This window comes from Candoia aspera, chromosome 1 (assembly GCF_035149785.1).
Source record: "Candoia aspera isolate rCanAsp1 chromosome 1, rCanAsp1.hap2, whole genome shotgun sequence".
NCBI lineage: Eukaryota > Metazoa > Chordata > Lepidosauria > Squamata > Boidae > Candoia > Candoia aspera.
Genome location: NC_086153.1, coordinates 235262683 through 235279046, shown reverse-complemented (window position 1 = coordinate 235279046; position 16364 = coordinate 235262683). Strand labels below are relative to the sequence as shown.

At 48.9% G+C, this 16364-nt stretch overlaps 1 protein-coding gene across 6 annotated transcripts in view; it reads left to right on the top strand.

The window, feature by feature from the left end:
- Positions 1-16364, top strand: part of LOC134487428 (NACHT, LRR and PYD domains-containing protein 12-like) — a 310626-nt gene that overhangs the window by 151939 nt on the left and 142323 nt on the right. For 3 of the 6 annotated variants that reach the window (XM_063289223.1, XM_063289225.1, XM_063289224.1), the window contains exons 4-5: positions 891-2550; positions 5076-5153. The exons of the other annotated variants lie outside the window; for them this stretch is intronic. In XM_063289223.1, the coding sequence (XP_063145293.1) occupies positions 891-2550; positions 5076-5153 (1738 nt within the window). The remainder of the gene's footprint in view (positions 1-890; positions 2551-5075; positions 5154-16364) is intronic. 6 annotated transcript variants of the gene reach the window in all.

Sequence of the window (16364 nt, the reverse complement as noted above, 5' to 3'; positions counted from 1 at the left end):
AATATTGCCAGTGGAATGCTAAATAAAAATATATATTATCCTTTAACAAAGGAAATAATAAAAACCCATCATTATTATTCCATAATTCGTCTAAAGAAAAAAAACAGCATCTATCCAAATTTTCCATATAATACAGTTTATTAAAAATCAGTTTTAAGGTCTGGATTATTGCACTGCATTAATTTAGCACAAGAAAAGGGATCAAAATGCCATTTTCCGGAAACAGTATACCACAATTTTCAACTTGACGTAATAGTTGAAAGAGTTACGTCTATTATCTCTTACGTTTTGAAGGCAGTGCCATCTAAGTAACTAAGAATGACATATATGAATATTCCAAAAGGGCCTCCTTACTTGCAAGGAGAATTTATACTGCATGAAGTTGCTTCATATTTGGTATGATCAGAAGATATGCATAAGGGTATAATTCAGAATTTGGGAAACTTACATCCTATCCTGTGTCTGTGTCTCTTTCTTTCTTTGAATAAAAAACAATCCACACAAAATGTAAAGTATGCTGGGAATGACCTTCATCCTGAGAGTATTTACCATATCCCAAAAGGGGTAAGGTTTAAAGATTTCCATCTATGAAGGTCCAAAGAAACATCTTTATATAACTTATTAGTATTTAATGCAGTTATTTGAGAAATACTATGTGGAACAAGAAGAAGCAAATAGTTAATACATGACAATTATTAAATGTATTAACAAATATTTGCCTATTGACCTCAATTCTGACTTAGACCAATTGACAAAATATCCTGCACCTTCCTTCAACACATTAATCCAGAGGGTGGATGAGGGTGGCTCTGTGGAGAAGATCCACCTAATTGAGTGGCTTATGCAGGACTTACCTATCACACTTCTAATTTGATTCATCCTTCCTTTAGATTACAGAAGCCATGTTAAAAAAAAATTTCAAAGAATGGAAGATCCTAATTCTATTCCTGGTGAATACGTGCCCCTAAACCAGAGATACTCAAAACTAATCATCCTAGATTATCACCGGTCTGAAGAGGAGAGAGAAGATGAAATTATGGCGACAGGAAGGAAACATGCTGAAATCATCAGCAAGAGAGCCAAGTCTTCCACCAGCATGGAAACATTATTTAACCTGGATAAACATGGACTAGCTCCACAAGTTGTTGTGTTGCAAGGAGCTGCAGGCATTGGAAAAACCACAATGGCAAAAAAAATCATGTTTGATTGGGCTTCTCAACAACTTTACCAGGACAAATTTAATCACATTTTCTATATTTACTGTAGAGAGATGAACCTCCGTGCAGACTCAGAGAAGAGTAGCATTGCAGAGATAGTTTCAAAACAATGTCCCAACACTCATGCAGTGGAAAATGTCAATCGAAACTTAGTGAAGAATGTGGAAAAGCTTCTGTTCATAATTGATGGGTTTGATGAGTTAAGGTATTCCTTTGATCAGTCTCAAGACTATTTTTGCACTGATCCCTGGAAGAAGGAGCCAGTGAGAATTCTTTTGAGCAGTTTATTTCAAAAAAAGCTTCTTCCCAAATCCTATCTTATAATCACAACAAGACCAACTGCTTTGGAGAAGCTCCATCGATGTTTAGAGCACCCACGTTATTTTGAGATCTTGGGGTTTTCTCCAAAGGAAAGGGAAGAATATTTCTACAATTTTTTTGAAAATAAAGACCAAGCAGCTCAAGCTTTCAGATTGGTTAAGCAAAATGATACACTTTTTACCATGTGTGTCATTCCCCTTGTGAGCTGGATTGTCTGCACAGTGATGAAACAAGAGATAGGGAGAGACAAGAAATTCCAGAAGACCCCGTACACCCTCACTGCAATCTATATGCTGTATCTCTCCAGCCTGTTAAAGTTTCACCAAAAAAAATCCAAGCAGGATGTCCAGACAAATGTGAAAGGCTTGTGCTCTTTGGCTGCAGAAGGAATCTGGAAACGGGAAATCCTGTTTATGGAAGAAGAAGTCAAGAAGCACAGCTTAGATCAGGAAGACTCCCTCCCCCTCTTTCTGAATCAGAACATCTTCCAAAGAGACATTGATTGTATTCAAACCTACAGCTTCATTCACTTAAGCTTCCAGGAGTTTTTTGCTGCTTTGTTTTATGTTCTAGAGGAAGGAGAGGAGCAGCGTTCTGAAAATCTGAATAGAAATTTGCAGACCTTATTAGAAAGACATACATCTTCTAGACTGGATTTTGCAGTAGGATTTCGCTTCCTCTTTGGTTTTTTAAATGAAGGAAAAAGAATGACCAAGTTGAAAAAAGAATTTGGATGGAAAATTTCTCCTAAGAATAAAGAGTTCTTATTAGACTGGATGAAAAATAACATTAAAAAGGGAAGTATTGCTTCCCATTTCCAAAAAGAAATGTTTACTTACTTATATGAGACACAAGATGACAATTTTGTAAAAAATGCATTATATGATATCACTGAAATACATTATCGGTGTAACTCAGGTATAGAATTGATAATCCTGGCCTATTGTGTACAACACTGCCAGAATTTGGAGGATATCTCTGTTCATGGAGAATTATTTTCACCAGAAAATGAGTAAGTGTTTTTGAAAGTTTATAACGTATTGGGCATTTAATTCAGTTTATGATCCTGCCACCACTATTCCCTAACCTACTCTCTCAACTGTAGTAATAGGCCAGAAAAATGCCACCTTTTGCATATGCATAAATGTCTTTGGGCAGCTAAGTTAGGGAGGGGTCTCAGTCCTTAGCAGTTAAGAGGTGGCTTGGGCTGGGTGAGTGTGGAAGGACCATTAACTAAAAATGGGCACTTGTCCATGGGGGAGGGGGGGCAACACCAATCAGTCCCCCTTGGAGTTAAAGAGCCTGAGAGTCATATGAACAGGAAGTGCTCAGCTCAGCTCTGGAACAGAGAGCCAATTCCTGTTGAGATCTGAAGGCTGGAACAAATGTAAATAAACAAAGAAATAAAACGACATTTTAAAAACTTGATTATTTTATACATAGCCCAGCACTGACAGTCTTCAGAGATGGATTGGAAACTTACTTGGCCATAGCAAAGCCCAGGGTCTTCCTCCCTGTTGACTAAAAAATGCTGCATTCAATACCCTCAAATGTTCCCTGGCACCGCATCTGAAAGTTTCATTGCCTATAAATCTTTCCAGCTTAAATGGCAGATAACATAAGAAGGTGCTTCTGTAATAACTGGAAACTTCTTAAGCTCCTCTCTTTAAATTTGGTCATTTTAAAATTAGTCATTTCTAGAAGCAATTGACTATATAGTTTTATCGGAGAATTTTAATTCAAAACCTACCTCCCTTATTTCCTTCTATTAGAGAAAAATATCTACATTGAAGCCAGTGTTCACAAGAATAAAGCCATTTTAAAAAACTGAAAAAACAAGAAGCTTTATAGGAGATTTATAATCTCAAATAAGAGGAGTAGATTGAGAAAGGAAAGGAATTCCTCCCAGTGGTGTGACTTGGACACAATTCTGGAGAGAATATTTTATCTGCTTCAGGACTGAATTGAGAGAGGGTCATTAGCCCTTTTCCAATCTTGTTGGGATAATTGTTATATTGAATGAACTACAGGATTAATGTTTAAGGCTTCTCCTATGAAGCTTTATGTTTTTTCAGTTTTTAAAAATGGTTTTATTCTTACGAACATCGGCTTCAGTGTAGATTTTTTTTCTCTAATCGAAGGAAACAAGGGACATTTCCTCTTTGTAGTCTTCAGCTGCTTGACATCTGTTGGAGATGAAGCTGGCTGAAGAGTTCTTTCCAGATTTCAACCCCTTCCTCTGCTTTAGCCACAGTGGTGGGCTCGTGTTCTGCTCAGACCCTGCTTACTACAGCTGCCAATTGGTGGATTTCCCTGCTTATTTATCCCTCCCATCTGTGACTGTCCTGACCAGGTGATGCAGAACAGAAACCCAGACAAGTACAAGACTCAAGGGCTTTATTGCCAGGTTGTAAACTTTCTACTAATAGCCGGGAATCAAGTGACTAAGAGAGCCTTTAAACTTTAGAATGTTGAAAGGATCCATAACTTGTCTTGTACCTTGAATCACCAGAGTTTTCTGTAACAGTCCAGTGTTCAAGCAGCAGAGAATCCATGAGCCAGTCTGAATGTCAAGCCTAGGATCTGCGGGCTGGAGGATCACATAGCACCAAGGGCTGACGTGACTTGATTAGGTGCATTGCTGCCCTCTCCTTCGAAGGAGATGTGCTGACTGCTTTGCTGAACCCTTCATAGCTCCCAGTGTGTTCTTGACTAGGCTCCCTGCCAGAATCTGCTCCCTCATTATCTGAATTGGGCCTCATCTGCTCTGACTCACTGGCCCTGAAGCTGTCACAGGTGCCTGATTGCCTGATTGCTTTTCAAGCCGACAATCTGTCTGGGCCCCACTTCAACCCCAGTCTCAGAAGAGGGATAAAATCATAACAGTGTTAGGGAGGCAAGCATGAATCCATTACCTGTGGGTGGGCCTTAGACAACACTTACCTAGACCTTTTCTACTAGCCCTCATCCATTGATTACCCCTCATAATTGAAAATGATGGATTAATAAAAGGAAAAATAACACACCACAGCTTTTCCACTTTTCCTGTCACCTCCAGTAGAAAAAATTGACAAGGGACAGCACTCTGTCAACTTCATATTCCTAATAAAAGATCAGTCTATCATGTAAACTTGTTTTTTAGAAATATCCTGTCTTTCCAGTGATTTTGTACAATATAATTTTTTTTTTTTAAGTGGCCATGGGAGGCAGTAATCAGTGACCAGCGGGAAGAAGGCATTCCTGCCACAGTTCCCAATAGCCACTTGGAGCAGAGATGTTTTCCTAAAATAAAAGGAAGCTCAGCCAGTGATCTAGAGAGTCCCACTTGTTTGTAATTCCTTCAAGCGATGCTCTGTAACCATTTATGTACAAAATGGTCTTTTTCTACTACTAATTTCCCATACTACAACATGAGTACATTTATTTCTGGTTACTTTACAAATGGACTGGAATGAATGCCAATTATATATTGAAAAAGTAGATGAACTGGAAACACTGAAGTCAAAGTCTGAGAGCAGAAATGTCTTTCCCCTTTAGGGAATGGAATTTGGATGAAAGATGTATGGAAGACCTCTTTAAAGCACTGATAGAGCTGAGAAACCTAAGAAGCCTGGGGTAAGAAACTGCTTCCATTTTATCCTAGATGTTATTGATACAGAAACCAATACATAGTATTAGTGGTTTGCATATTGCCCTAAACATTATTGTTATAGAAGTCTCTCATCAGTTTCTCCTGGTCAACAAGAGAGGAGGCTTTGCTGGGAGTTCCTGCAGCCTGGGATGGAGCTGGATGATAACTGAGTGTCAGGCTCTGCCTGCTAACCAGTAAAGACACAGACGCTAACGTGGGCTTAGGTTCTGGCTTTATTGATAGAACAGAGTGCATGCCTTTTAGAAAAGCTGAGAGTGAGTGGAGCGCGCCGGAACGGGATTTAAATAGCCCGCGCCGGTCAGCGCTCCACCCCTTCTTACTTCGGGTGCGCCCCGAGCCCCGTCGGTTCCGTTGCTGGTAGGTGAGGGGTCGTGGAGCCCCTCCTGTGCTCCTTGATTGTTTCCCCGGCAGGTGATGGTTCATTGCCGGGCGATCAGGTTCGTAATCTCTTTGACAGCTTGGGCGCACCTCATGGTCTGGTCTTGTCAATTACCTTCTTTGCAACATTGTATCTCTCTCTTCCACACCTCTGGCTAGAGTCGATACTTTGTTGCCAGCACCTGTTGCTCTCTTTTGTTAGCTAGTTGCCTTTTCCCTTAATCCGCCCGGTACCCATTTCCCTGCATTGTCATGCGAGCCGTTGCGATGTCACAAGCATCGCAACGGTGATCATGACACTGAGACATTGAGAGAAAAGGAAACAGAGTTTGGAAAATGTAAGAAAGGGTGCACTATTGTCATTGGAATTCCTGAATGTGAGATGGGGAAGAGTGTTGGAGTGTCATGCGCTGCCTACCTCTGAATAACGTTCAGACACTGGTTTGCAAAGCAGGTTCTGGTTTATTTCAGGGTAGGTACAACGTTGGTAGAAAAAAGCTGAGAGTGACAGGAGCGCGCCGGTGCGGGGTTTAAATACCCCGCGCCGGTCAGCGCCCCCTCACTCACGGTCACGTCACCCCCCTTTGTCCCATGCGTTGCCCTGCCATTGGTTGAGGGTTTCCGGGATCGCCCATCCTCAGGTTTCCATTCTTCTGCTGATTGCTTTCAGCTGGGCGATCCCCGTTGTATTGCCGCTGATGGCTTGGGTGGCTCCGTGATTCGTTTAGCTATTGTTTGTTAGCCGTTAGTCGTTGTGGGTTGATGGCTACTTAACTTGTGCCCCTTCACTTATTTCCTTGTCATTGTCATGAGTGCCATTGCGCTGATGACTTTAGCTCAACGGCACTCATGACATACTGCCCCCTTTTCGAATAGTGTTCTCCCCCGGTTTTCTTGGTTTTCCCCGTGGAGCTGTCAAAACGCCACATTTTTTTTTTTTTTTTTTTCAAAGTTCCCGCCGGAGTAGTTGTCGCCCCTCCCTTTGCTCCTCCCTCTACCACGTGCCTTCCCAGGGTGTGTCCATGGTGCGCATGCTCGGGTTCTGACCTGGCGTGCGCATGCTCCAACCACACCCTGTTTGTTTGGCTCAGTTCGGCGAGGCGAGAGGCGTGGCTGGTCGGGTGCTGCTCAGCTCCAGGTAGGGCCCTTCTTTTCTTATTTAGAGTGCGTCGCCTTTGTTGTGTCTCCTGGGCGTTGCCCCCAGGTTGCCCTGTTGACTTGCTTGCCACTCCCCCGCGGCCGGGGGGCGGGGGGAGGGTGCTGGCGGTCGTTTGTCACCACCCCGTGGGCCCGGGGCGGGGGGAGTGAGTCCCGGGGGGGGGAAGGTCCACCCAAGTCGCGGGCTTGGGGGGGGCCCTTTCCCTTGGGGCACGGGAGGCGGGGGGGGCTGCGGGGGGGGGTTGGTTTTGCTGACCTTGATTGCGGTTTGTCGGGGTATGCCCGGTGAAATGCTCTGGTCAGGTCAGGCGCGTTAACGTTGTGCGCCGCCACCCATTCCGGGTGGGGGAAGTGTTTCCACCTGACCAGATAGTGTAGAGTTCCTCGTTGCTTGCGAGAGTCGAGGATGTCCCTGATCTCGAAGTGGTGTTGCCCGTCGATCATTAGCGGTGCGGGCTGTGGCGTGCTTGGGTGCCATCGGGAGGTGGTTGCCGGTTTTAGGAGGCTGGTATGGAACACCGGGTGGAGTCTCCGGAGGTTGTGTGGCAGGTCCAGGCGTATTGCTACCGGGTTCACTATTTGCGTGACTCGGAACGGCCCGATGTACTTAGGCCCCAGTTTTTTCGAGGGTTGGGTTGACTTTAGGAACTTGGTGGAGAGATAGGCCATATCCCCCGCCTGGAACGGCGGTTGTTCGCGCCGGTGCTTGTCGGCCTGCTCTTTGTAAGCAGCCTGTGCCTCCTTCAGCGCCGCCGTGATTACTGGCCATGCTTCCGCGATCTTCCGTCCCCAGTCGCTGGCGTCCACCTGGGGTTCCGGGGGTTGAGGTAGCTCCGGTATGGGGACGAAGTCGCGCCCCGAGACTACTTCGAACGGGGTTTTCCCCGTGCTCGTGTGGACGGCGTTGTTGTATGCGACTTCGGCGAACGGGAGCAGTTCAGCCCAGTCGTCTTGGTGGTAGTTCGTATATGATCGTATAAATTGCTCTAAGGTGGCATTAAGAACCTCAGTGGCTCCGTCCGTCTGCGGATGCCAAGCCGTAGATAGGGCCTGTTGGGTCCCCGTCAGCTTCAGGAAGGCCCGCCAGAATTTGGAGGTGAACTGTGTGCCCCTGTCGGTCACCACACGTGCGGGACATCCGTGTAGCCTGTACACGTGGATGAGGAAGAGTTTGGCTAGTTGTTGTGAGGATGGGACCGACGTGCAGGGGATGAAGTGGGCCTGCTTTGAGAAGTAGTCCTTCACCACCCAAATGGCCGTTTTCTTCTGGCTGGGTGGGAGGTCCACTATAAAATCCATAGAGATTTCCTCCCATGGGCGGGAGGGTTCTGCCACCCGTTGCAATAGCCCCGCGGGTTTGCCTGGTGCCCGTTTGGCCCTAGCGCACGTTGGGCAGGACGCCACGTAGGTTTTTACGTCTCGCCTGAGCGCGGGCCACCAGAATTGGCGCCGTGTTAGGTGTAGGGTCTTGAGGAACCCAAAGTGTCCCGCTTGCTTGGCGTCGTGTGACCTATGCAAGATCGCCTGGCGTTGCGAGTCCGGGACGTAGATTCTGCCTTCCCCCCATGCCAGGTCTTGCGCCATCGTTACCTTGTCGGGGTTTGCCAGGAACCAGGGGTCGGTTTTGAGGGCGGCGGCGAGGTCCGTGCGCATTCCCCCTGGTAGTTGCGGTTGGCTTCTTTCCGTCGCCGGTTGTCCCGCCGTCGGCTGCGCCGTAGCGTCGAGCTGCCTCCGTGCGCCGCTTCGGGTGGTCACGGCCATTCCCAGTTGCGAGGCGGATAGGACCGTCCCAATGGTGTCTGGGGCGGGCTCTTCGTCTTGGGGCAGCCGGGAGAGGGCGTCGGCCAGGAAGTTCTTCTTGCCCGGCATGAACTTCAGCTGGAAATCAAAGCGGCTGAAGAATTGGGCCCATCGGACCTGTTTTGGGCTAAGGCGTCTAGGCGTTCGTAGGGCCTCGAGGTTCCGGTGGTCCGTCCAGACCTCGAATGGTTGGGTGGCTCCCTCGAGTAGGTGACGCCATGTCTCTAGTGCCGATTTCACCGCGAAGGCTTCTTTCTCCCAGACGTGCCATCGCCTCTCTGTCTCGGAGAACTTCCTTGACAGGTAGGCGCATGGTTTCAGGAGCCCCGTGGAGTCTTTTTGTAGCAGGATGGCTCCCAGGGAGAAGTCTGAGGCGTCGGCTTGGACCACGAACGGCCGTTCTGGGTCCGGGTGTGCGAGGATTGGCTCCGTCGTGAACAGCGCTTTCAGCTTGTCGAATGCGGTCTGGCACGCGGGAGTCCAATTCAGCACTGTGCCTGGGTTCTTGGCGCGTCGGGTGTCCCCCACCCCTTTGGTTTTGAGGAGGTCCGTTAAGGGGAGGGCTATCTCAGCGAACCCCCGGGCGAAGGACCTGTAGAAATTCGCGAATCCCAGGAAGCTCTGTAGTTGCCGTCTGTTGCGGGGCCGCTCCCAGTTTAGCACCGCTTCGACTTTTGCGGGGTCCATTTCGATGCCGTCCCCGGAGATTCGATACCCCAAATAGTCTAGGCGCTCTTTGTGAAACTCGCACTTTGTAGGCTTTGCATAGAGCTGCGCCCTTCTGAGCTTGTCGAGGACTTGCCTGACTAAGGTTACGTGTTCCTCGTGTGTTTTTGTGTAAATGAGGACGTCGTCGATGTAGACCAGGACCCCTTTAAACAGATGTTCATGCAGTACCTCATTGATGAGCTGCATGAACACCCCAGGGGCCCCCGCGAGTCCGAAGGGCAGTACCTTGTACTGGAAGGCGCCTAGGGGGCAGTTAAACGCCGTCTTCCATTCGTCCCCCTCCCTGATTCGGATGCGATAGTACGCCTCGCGAAGGTCCAATTTGGAAAAGACTTTGCCCGTGGAGAGGTGGGCGAGCATGTCCTTTACCAGGGGTAAGGGGTATTTGTTGGACAGGGAAGCCGCGTTTAGGCCCCGGTAGTCGGTGCAGAGCCGTAGGGTCCCGTCTTTCTTCTCCCGGAATAAGACGGGGGCTCCGACCGGTGAGCATGCTGGCTCTATGAATCCCCTGTCTAGGTTTTTATCGATGAACTCCCGGAGGGTTGCCATCTCCTTCGGGGTCATCGAATAGATCTTTGGTCTAGGTAGGGGGACGTCGGGCAGTAGGTCGATCCGGCAATCCGTTTTGCGGTGGGGGGGTAGTTGGTCTGCCTCTGCCTCTCCGAAGACCTCGGAGAAGTCGGCGTATTGTTCTGGTAGGTCTGCTGTGGTAGCGGCGTTGTCTTGTGTGGTCGCCTCCGCTCGTCCTACCGTGGGGTTGCTTTTGCCAGCTGGTGCTGGTGCTCGATACTCGCCGTCGCCGAATGTGAAGGTGCGGGTCGCCCAGTTGATCCGCGGGTTGTTTTTCGCGAGCCATGGCATCCCCAGGACTGCAATGGGCCGTCCGATGGGCGTGACTACGAACGATGTGCGCTCGGTGTGAGTGCCCATTTGCAGGGTGACCGGCTCGGTTTGTAGCGTGGCTGGTTTCCCTCCCGCTGTAGAGCCGTCCAGCTGGTGGAATGCCAGCGGCGTGGGGAGGGGGAAGCAGCGGAGGTCGAGTTTGGCGACTAGGTCGGGGTGGATGAGGTTTTTTGAGCACCCCGAGTCCACTAGTGCCGCGGCCGTGGTGGCTCCGTTGCCGGCAGAGAGTTGGATTGCTGCCAATATTACGGAACTTTTGTCGTTTCGTTGAGGTGGTCCGCGTTGCTGTCCCACCGCCTGCCTCGCCACGCGTCTCAGAGCAGGCGGGGAGCATTTCCCGCTGGCTGGTCGGGGTCGGTATTGTCCTCTTCCCCCCAGTACGCGTCCCAGCCCTCTTCCGGTGTCGCTGTGGCCACGGTCATTCGGCGGTGAGGGGGCGGCCCCGGGTTGGGTGGTTTGGGGCTAATTTTCGGGGCGGGCTTGGGCGCGCTGGTCGGCGGTCGGTTGGCGAAGCAATCCGCCGTCCTGTGCCCTAATTTGCCACACCTCCCGCAGGGCTCCCGGTTGAACCTCTTTTTTGGGTATATGGGGCCGGCCATCCCCCCGTGTGGTGCGGGTACCTTTTTCCCGACATAGTTTGTGTCTTCCGTGGTTGTCATAAGGAAGGTGCGGTGCGCGTGTTCGGCTCTCCCCGCGAGGTGGATCCACCCGTGTAACGTTTCTGGGTCGTCGCGGTAGAGGGCCCATTGGAGAACGTCGCGGTTGAGCCCCCTTTTGAAGATTTCCAGCAGGGTGGTCTCAGACCAGTCGCAGACCTTTCCCGCGAGGGCTTTGAACTCCAGGGCGTAGTCAGGGACCGTGCGTGTGCCCTGTTTAAGTCTCTGGAGTGCGCTTTTCGCCCGTACTTTAGCTAGGGGGTCTTCGAAGTAGTTTTTCATCTCTTTGATGAAAGCAGGGAAGGTGGCGAGGGCGGGGGAGCTGGACTCGTACAGTTGGACGTACCAGTCCGCCGCCCTGTCTTGGAGTTTGATCGCCACGGCGGCGATCTTGTCGGCCTCGGAGTCATAGGAGTGTCCGTGCCTCCCCATGAACTCCCTAGCGTTGGTAATGAAAAACGAGTTTTGAGGGGGTCCCATCGAAGAAGATGGGGAAGTCCTTTGGGGCCCGGGCGTTTTGTGCGGCCCCGCCTCTCGCTTCCTGGGGTGTGGTGTCGGCCGCCTGTGCCGTCTGCTGGCTCTCCGCTGGCCCGTGTGGGTTCGGTGCTTCGCTCGGGGTGTGGGCTTGTGCGGGGACGTCGTTGGGTGGCGTGGGGGGCATAAGCGCCTGGAGCATGGTCCGGAGTTCCGTCAGCTGAGCCCGCATGGCCGCGAGTTCAGCTCGTGCCTCCTCGTCCACAGCCCGCGCCGCCGCTGGGGCCGGTTCCGTTGGCGCGTCCTCGGGGGTGGGTTGCCGGTGGGGTTCATCATCCCTCCGCCGCGGGTCCGCTTCCTCCTCCGTCTGATGGGTGTCTCCGTCGTCCTCCTCCGTGTTGAGCACCGTGGGGCTGTCGCTCCACGCCCGTTGCTGGGGTGCGATGTGGGGCGCGGGGTCCTCCGCTGGTTTCGGAAGTCGTGCTGCTCCCTCCCGCGGTCGGGTTGCCTCCGTCGCCATCTCCCCTTGGGGTTGGAGCTGAGGCTCGGGTCGGGTGGGGTGGGCGTCCATGGCTCCGGGAGTCCGCGGTGCCTCTGGCCTCGGTCGGTCCTCCTCTGTCTCTTGCCGCGCGGCTCGCCCTCCTTGCCCGCGCCGTTCCGGCCTCATCTTGCTGGTCTTCTCGCCGTCTACTCCTCCCGCGGCTCGTTGTCGTCCGGTGGGGCTCGGCGAGGCTGAGTTTATGACTCTCAGCTTTATGTCATGCGCTGCCTACCTCTGAATAACGTTCAGACACTGGTTTGCAAAGCAGGTTCTGGTTTATTTCAGGGTAGGTACAACGTTGGTAGAAAAAAGCTGAGAGTGACAGGAGCGCGCCGGTGCGGGGTTTAAATACCCCGCGCCGGTCAGCGCCCCCTCACTCACGGTCACGTCACCCCCCTTTGTCCCATGCGTTGCCCTGCCATTGGTTGAGGGTTTCCGGGATCGCCCATCCTCAGGTTTCCATTCTTCTGCTGATTGCTTTCAGCTGGGCGATCCCCGTTGTATTGCCGCTGATGGCTTGGGTGGCTCCGTGATTCGTTTAGCTATTGTTTGTTAGCCGTTAGTCGTTGTGGGTTGATGGCTACTTAACTTGTGCCCCTTCACTTATTTCCTTGTCATTGTCATGAGTGCCATTGCGCTGATGACTTTAGCTCAACGGCACTCATGACATGGAGGCCCTCCTCTGGGGTAAGAAAAGAGAGGGCTGGGCTCCCCCAGCTGTTTTTGTGGCTTTGTGAGAGACATTCTGAGGAGGGGTGTGTCCATGATGGTTATGGGGGGATGGAAGGATAAGGAAGAGGTTACTATGGCAAGTTGTATGGGTTGAATAGGTAGGTGGACCAACTGAAGTGCTTGGCAAACAGTAACCTGCTCTTGGTAGATGGAATGAATTAGGTTGAATGGATAGACAGTCAAGATGGAATTGGTGGTGGTGGAAAGACTGAGGGAATGGGTTGGAGAGAATGAGGTTGGGCACTGTATTCCTTCTAGCTCTCTTTCAAAGAGGAAGCGTACTTCTACAGTTCATCACAAACAAGAGAAAACAAGCAAACTTTAAATGATTGATTGATTGATAGATAGATAGATAGATAGATAGACAGACAGACAGACAGACAGACAGAGAGACAGAGAGACAGAGAGACAGAGAGATATCCTCATCTGAAAGTAAATATTATTCACTGGATTCTTATGTTGTTACTTTTTCATTCCCAATAAATCTTAGTAATCAGTGATCAGATACAGTAGTCCTATTCCTTTCATGTAATCACTGCCAGCCCTGTTTTCTGTAAAAGACAGTAACATGGATACAGCTTTTCTTAACCCGGTTTTGCTCTTCCATCAGCCAAGACACCTGGGTTAGGGAAGGGGACGGCAATGATTGTACGTGATATCTTGGCAGTGAGCAATTGCACCTCTTTGTTGGAAGGGCCATTACATGAGGCTGTAGGGATCAGCTGTGGGTACTTGCTGCCCAACAGTACCACTTCTTATGATCTTGGATTTCATGGCCTGACTGTAGTGGAGTCCCCAGACTGATAGTGCTCCACATCCTGGGGATGAGGTCTAATGCTACTCCAGATTTCATGGCCTCCATGACAACCATGAGCTTCTCTCTGACCCAACTTTGGCAGTCATATGATAGACCTTGGTTGCACAGGGTGGTGGCCACCATCACAGGTGGGACCCTAAAGAAAGAATGAAGAATGGATGCCAGACTTACTGTAAAATACAAAGCTTTACTAAGCAGAGTAATATTAATAAAAGCAATATACTCACACAGGGGAACTCTCATCCTGTTCAGCTACGACAGACAGTGGTGGGAAAGGGGATTCATCATGATGTGTGTCTGTACTTACAGGTCCTTTAGCTCCCAGGTTTATAGTTCTGGGCTCCCCCCTCCTATCCATAACCACTGCATCCTTTTGGAACTGAGCCTAAGTCTGTTCCATCCAGACTCACTCTGCTTCCATCACTTTCATAGCACAAAGCTGAGATATATAATTGGGTATTACCTGCATGTGGATACCAGATCTGAACTGATGGATAAACTTACCCAACAGTTTCATATAGATGTTGAACAGGTGAGGGAGAACTTTCAGCCTTGTGGGGCCGTGGACTCAACTGCCCCCTCCCCTATCAACACCAACTGGGACTGGCTACAGAAAAAGGATGAAAACCACTGGAACAAGTGTTCCCCGCTCCCAATCCGCATAGCCTATCAATGTTACTGAAACCTGCTACAAAACCAAACAGCAGAAGGATGGGCACACCACCTCCGCTCAAGCTCTGCCAAAGGTCATTGAAAAGCACAACCAATTCTTTGGTTGATGACTTGTTGGCCCATAATCAATCAATCAATATACTTTACCATATTCTTTATCTGAATCAACCAAAATATAACCACCGTTCTTTCTTATATTGGTATATTTTTCAGTAATTTGCTAAAGAGCAAAAATCAGGTGTGCACATCCCTGCCCAGCATCAACCATACTACACTTCCTAAGTTTTGGTCCTCTTGTATACCTTCCACCAGAATTTCTAACCTGTTGGACTCTGTTCAGTCCCAGCATTCTGGGTTTCAGCTTCACACACTAATTATACCCCCCAGCCCCCACCAATGTGGATAAATAAGGTGAGGAAGCTGATCCATCCCATTCTTCAGGGAAGCTTCACAATACGGGTAACCCTGATTTTACTCACACCCATATTCTTTGTTGGCTCCAGCTGATAATTTGTTCTGGACAATTGGGGGCAGCCCCCCTAAAGACCCCCCAGGATGCAATACCTTTGCCTCTACATGACCCAAGCAGGACTAGCACTGTCTTTGAGTCCGATTCAAAATTGCCCCTATTTCCACCACTGCCCCTCGATTGATTGACTTAAGGACTCTTTTAGCCTCTGGAGCTGATCTCCTAGAATCTATCTGGTTGGCCATTTTTACCACCCTGCCGATGCAGGGCATTACCCTTCTATAAGAAACATGAGAGCTAGCATTGCTGAACCTGAACAGCTTCACACTTTTTTCACACCTTGCAACTCCTTGACTGAAGGGTATTGGGTCCTTGGTGATACATCTAGCCTCATTGCAATGATACTCCAAACATGTGTCTTCTCCCCAATACATCGCTCCCACCTTGCTGTGTGAACTGAAAATCAAGATGCTGGCTGCTCCTGGTTAATGCATATATCCCTCCACACAGGCTGATCTCTCAGATTAATGCCTTTTGGTATTGATTAGAGGACATTTTGCTAGAACTGACCACGTAGTTTTCACCCTGAATGTCATCACTTTCCACTACTGTGGGTATTTGAATCCAGCACTTTGTCTAACCTGTGAGTTCAGAGTGATTTGGCTTACAGGACAAAGATACATACTGCATCCACAACTGGGGGTAGATCTAATACGAGTACCACAGTAGTCACTCAATTCCTAAATCTTACCTGAAGCCTTATCACTTCAACTGGCTTTTAGCTAGCAAAGGATGGTAATGAAGCATTAAATGCTTATCACCAATTACTGAAGCTTGTACAAGGTCAGTCTAGGCTTAGTTCCACTTCAGTGTGAGGTAATTCTAACCCCTTGTTTTTGAAACCTTAGTTTGATAAAGAGTATCTTAGCTTAAGCTACCAATGTTCATAGCCAGTTGGAGATGGGTGATGTCTAAATAGACTAAGTTGAATTACATCAAAGGATGCATTGAGAATTGCCAATTACAAAAGCATTCATATGAGAAATTTCACACCCTGAAAATAGAATATTACGGTATCCTGGGGAAGAAGAAACTGCTGTAGCGAGGGTCAGATTGGATAAGATTGACATGAGCAGCCCAAGAGAGCAACACTGCCATTTTCTAATGCTTTGTAACCAACTCAGTCGAGAGATAAGCTTCTGGTGCAGAAAATTCAATTACTCCTGAGGTCTGGATGAATGATTTCCATAAGATACCACCCATTGAGCCACCTCACCATTTGCTATGGAGTAAGTTTCCTCCTGAATGCCTCCCCCACCCATCACCATTAAGAGAACCTCAAGCTTAACTCCCAATTAAAAAAATGGAAAAGCATCTGAAGGTAATTTGATTCTAAGACAGCATTTAAAATCAAGTCCAGAATGATGGTCCTGTCATGAGCACTGATGGTGAGCAGGAGGGGGCCCCTACCCAGCAGGGGAAATGCATGCGTAATAACGAGGATTCGAGCAGTCATTCAAAGAGACACAGAACAGATCTGCCTTGACTTTTGGGGTTTATCTGTATGGGTTTTCTCACGCTTCTTCAGTTTGTTAGGAATGATGTCCTAACAAGCAGGAACCACGGTGAGCCGAATAAGTCTCTAGTGTTTTATTACTGCTACATTAGACAGAAAAGGGATACATGTGCAAATTACCATCCAGTTAGGTATAATAAGCAAATTACATGACAAATATTTCTATGTATCGCTAATGGACTGGATGATCAAAACCAGTTTGTGGCCATGGCCATCTGATTGTGTCAGCTGTGATGATTAACTTCAAAGTTGTTATGGGCCTGCTGGTC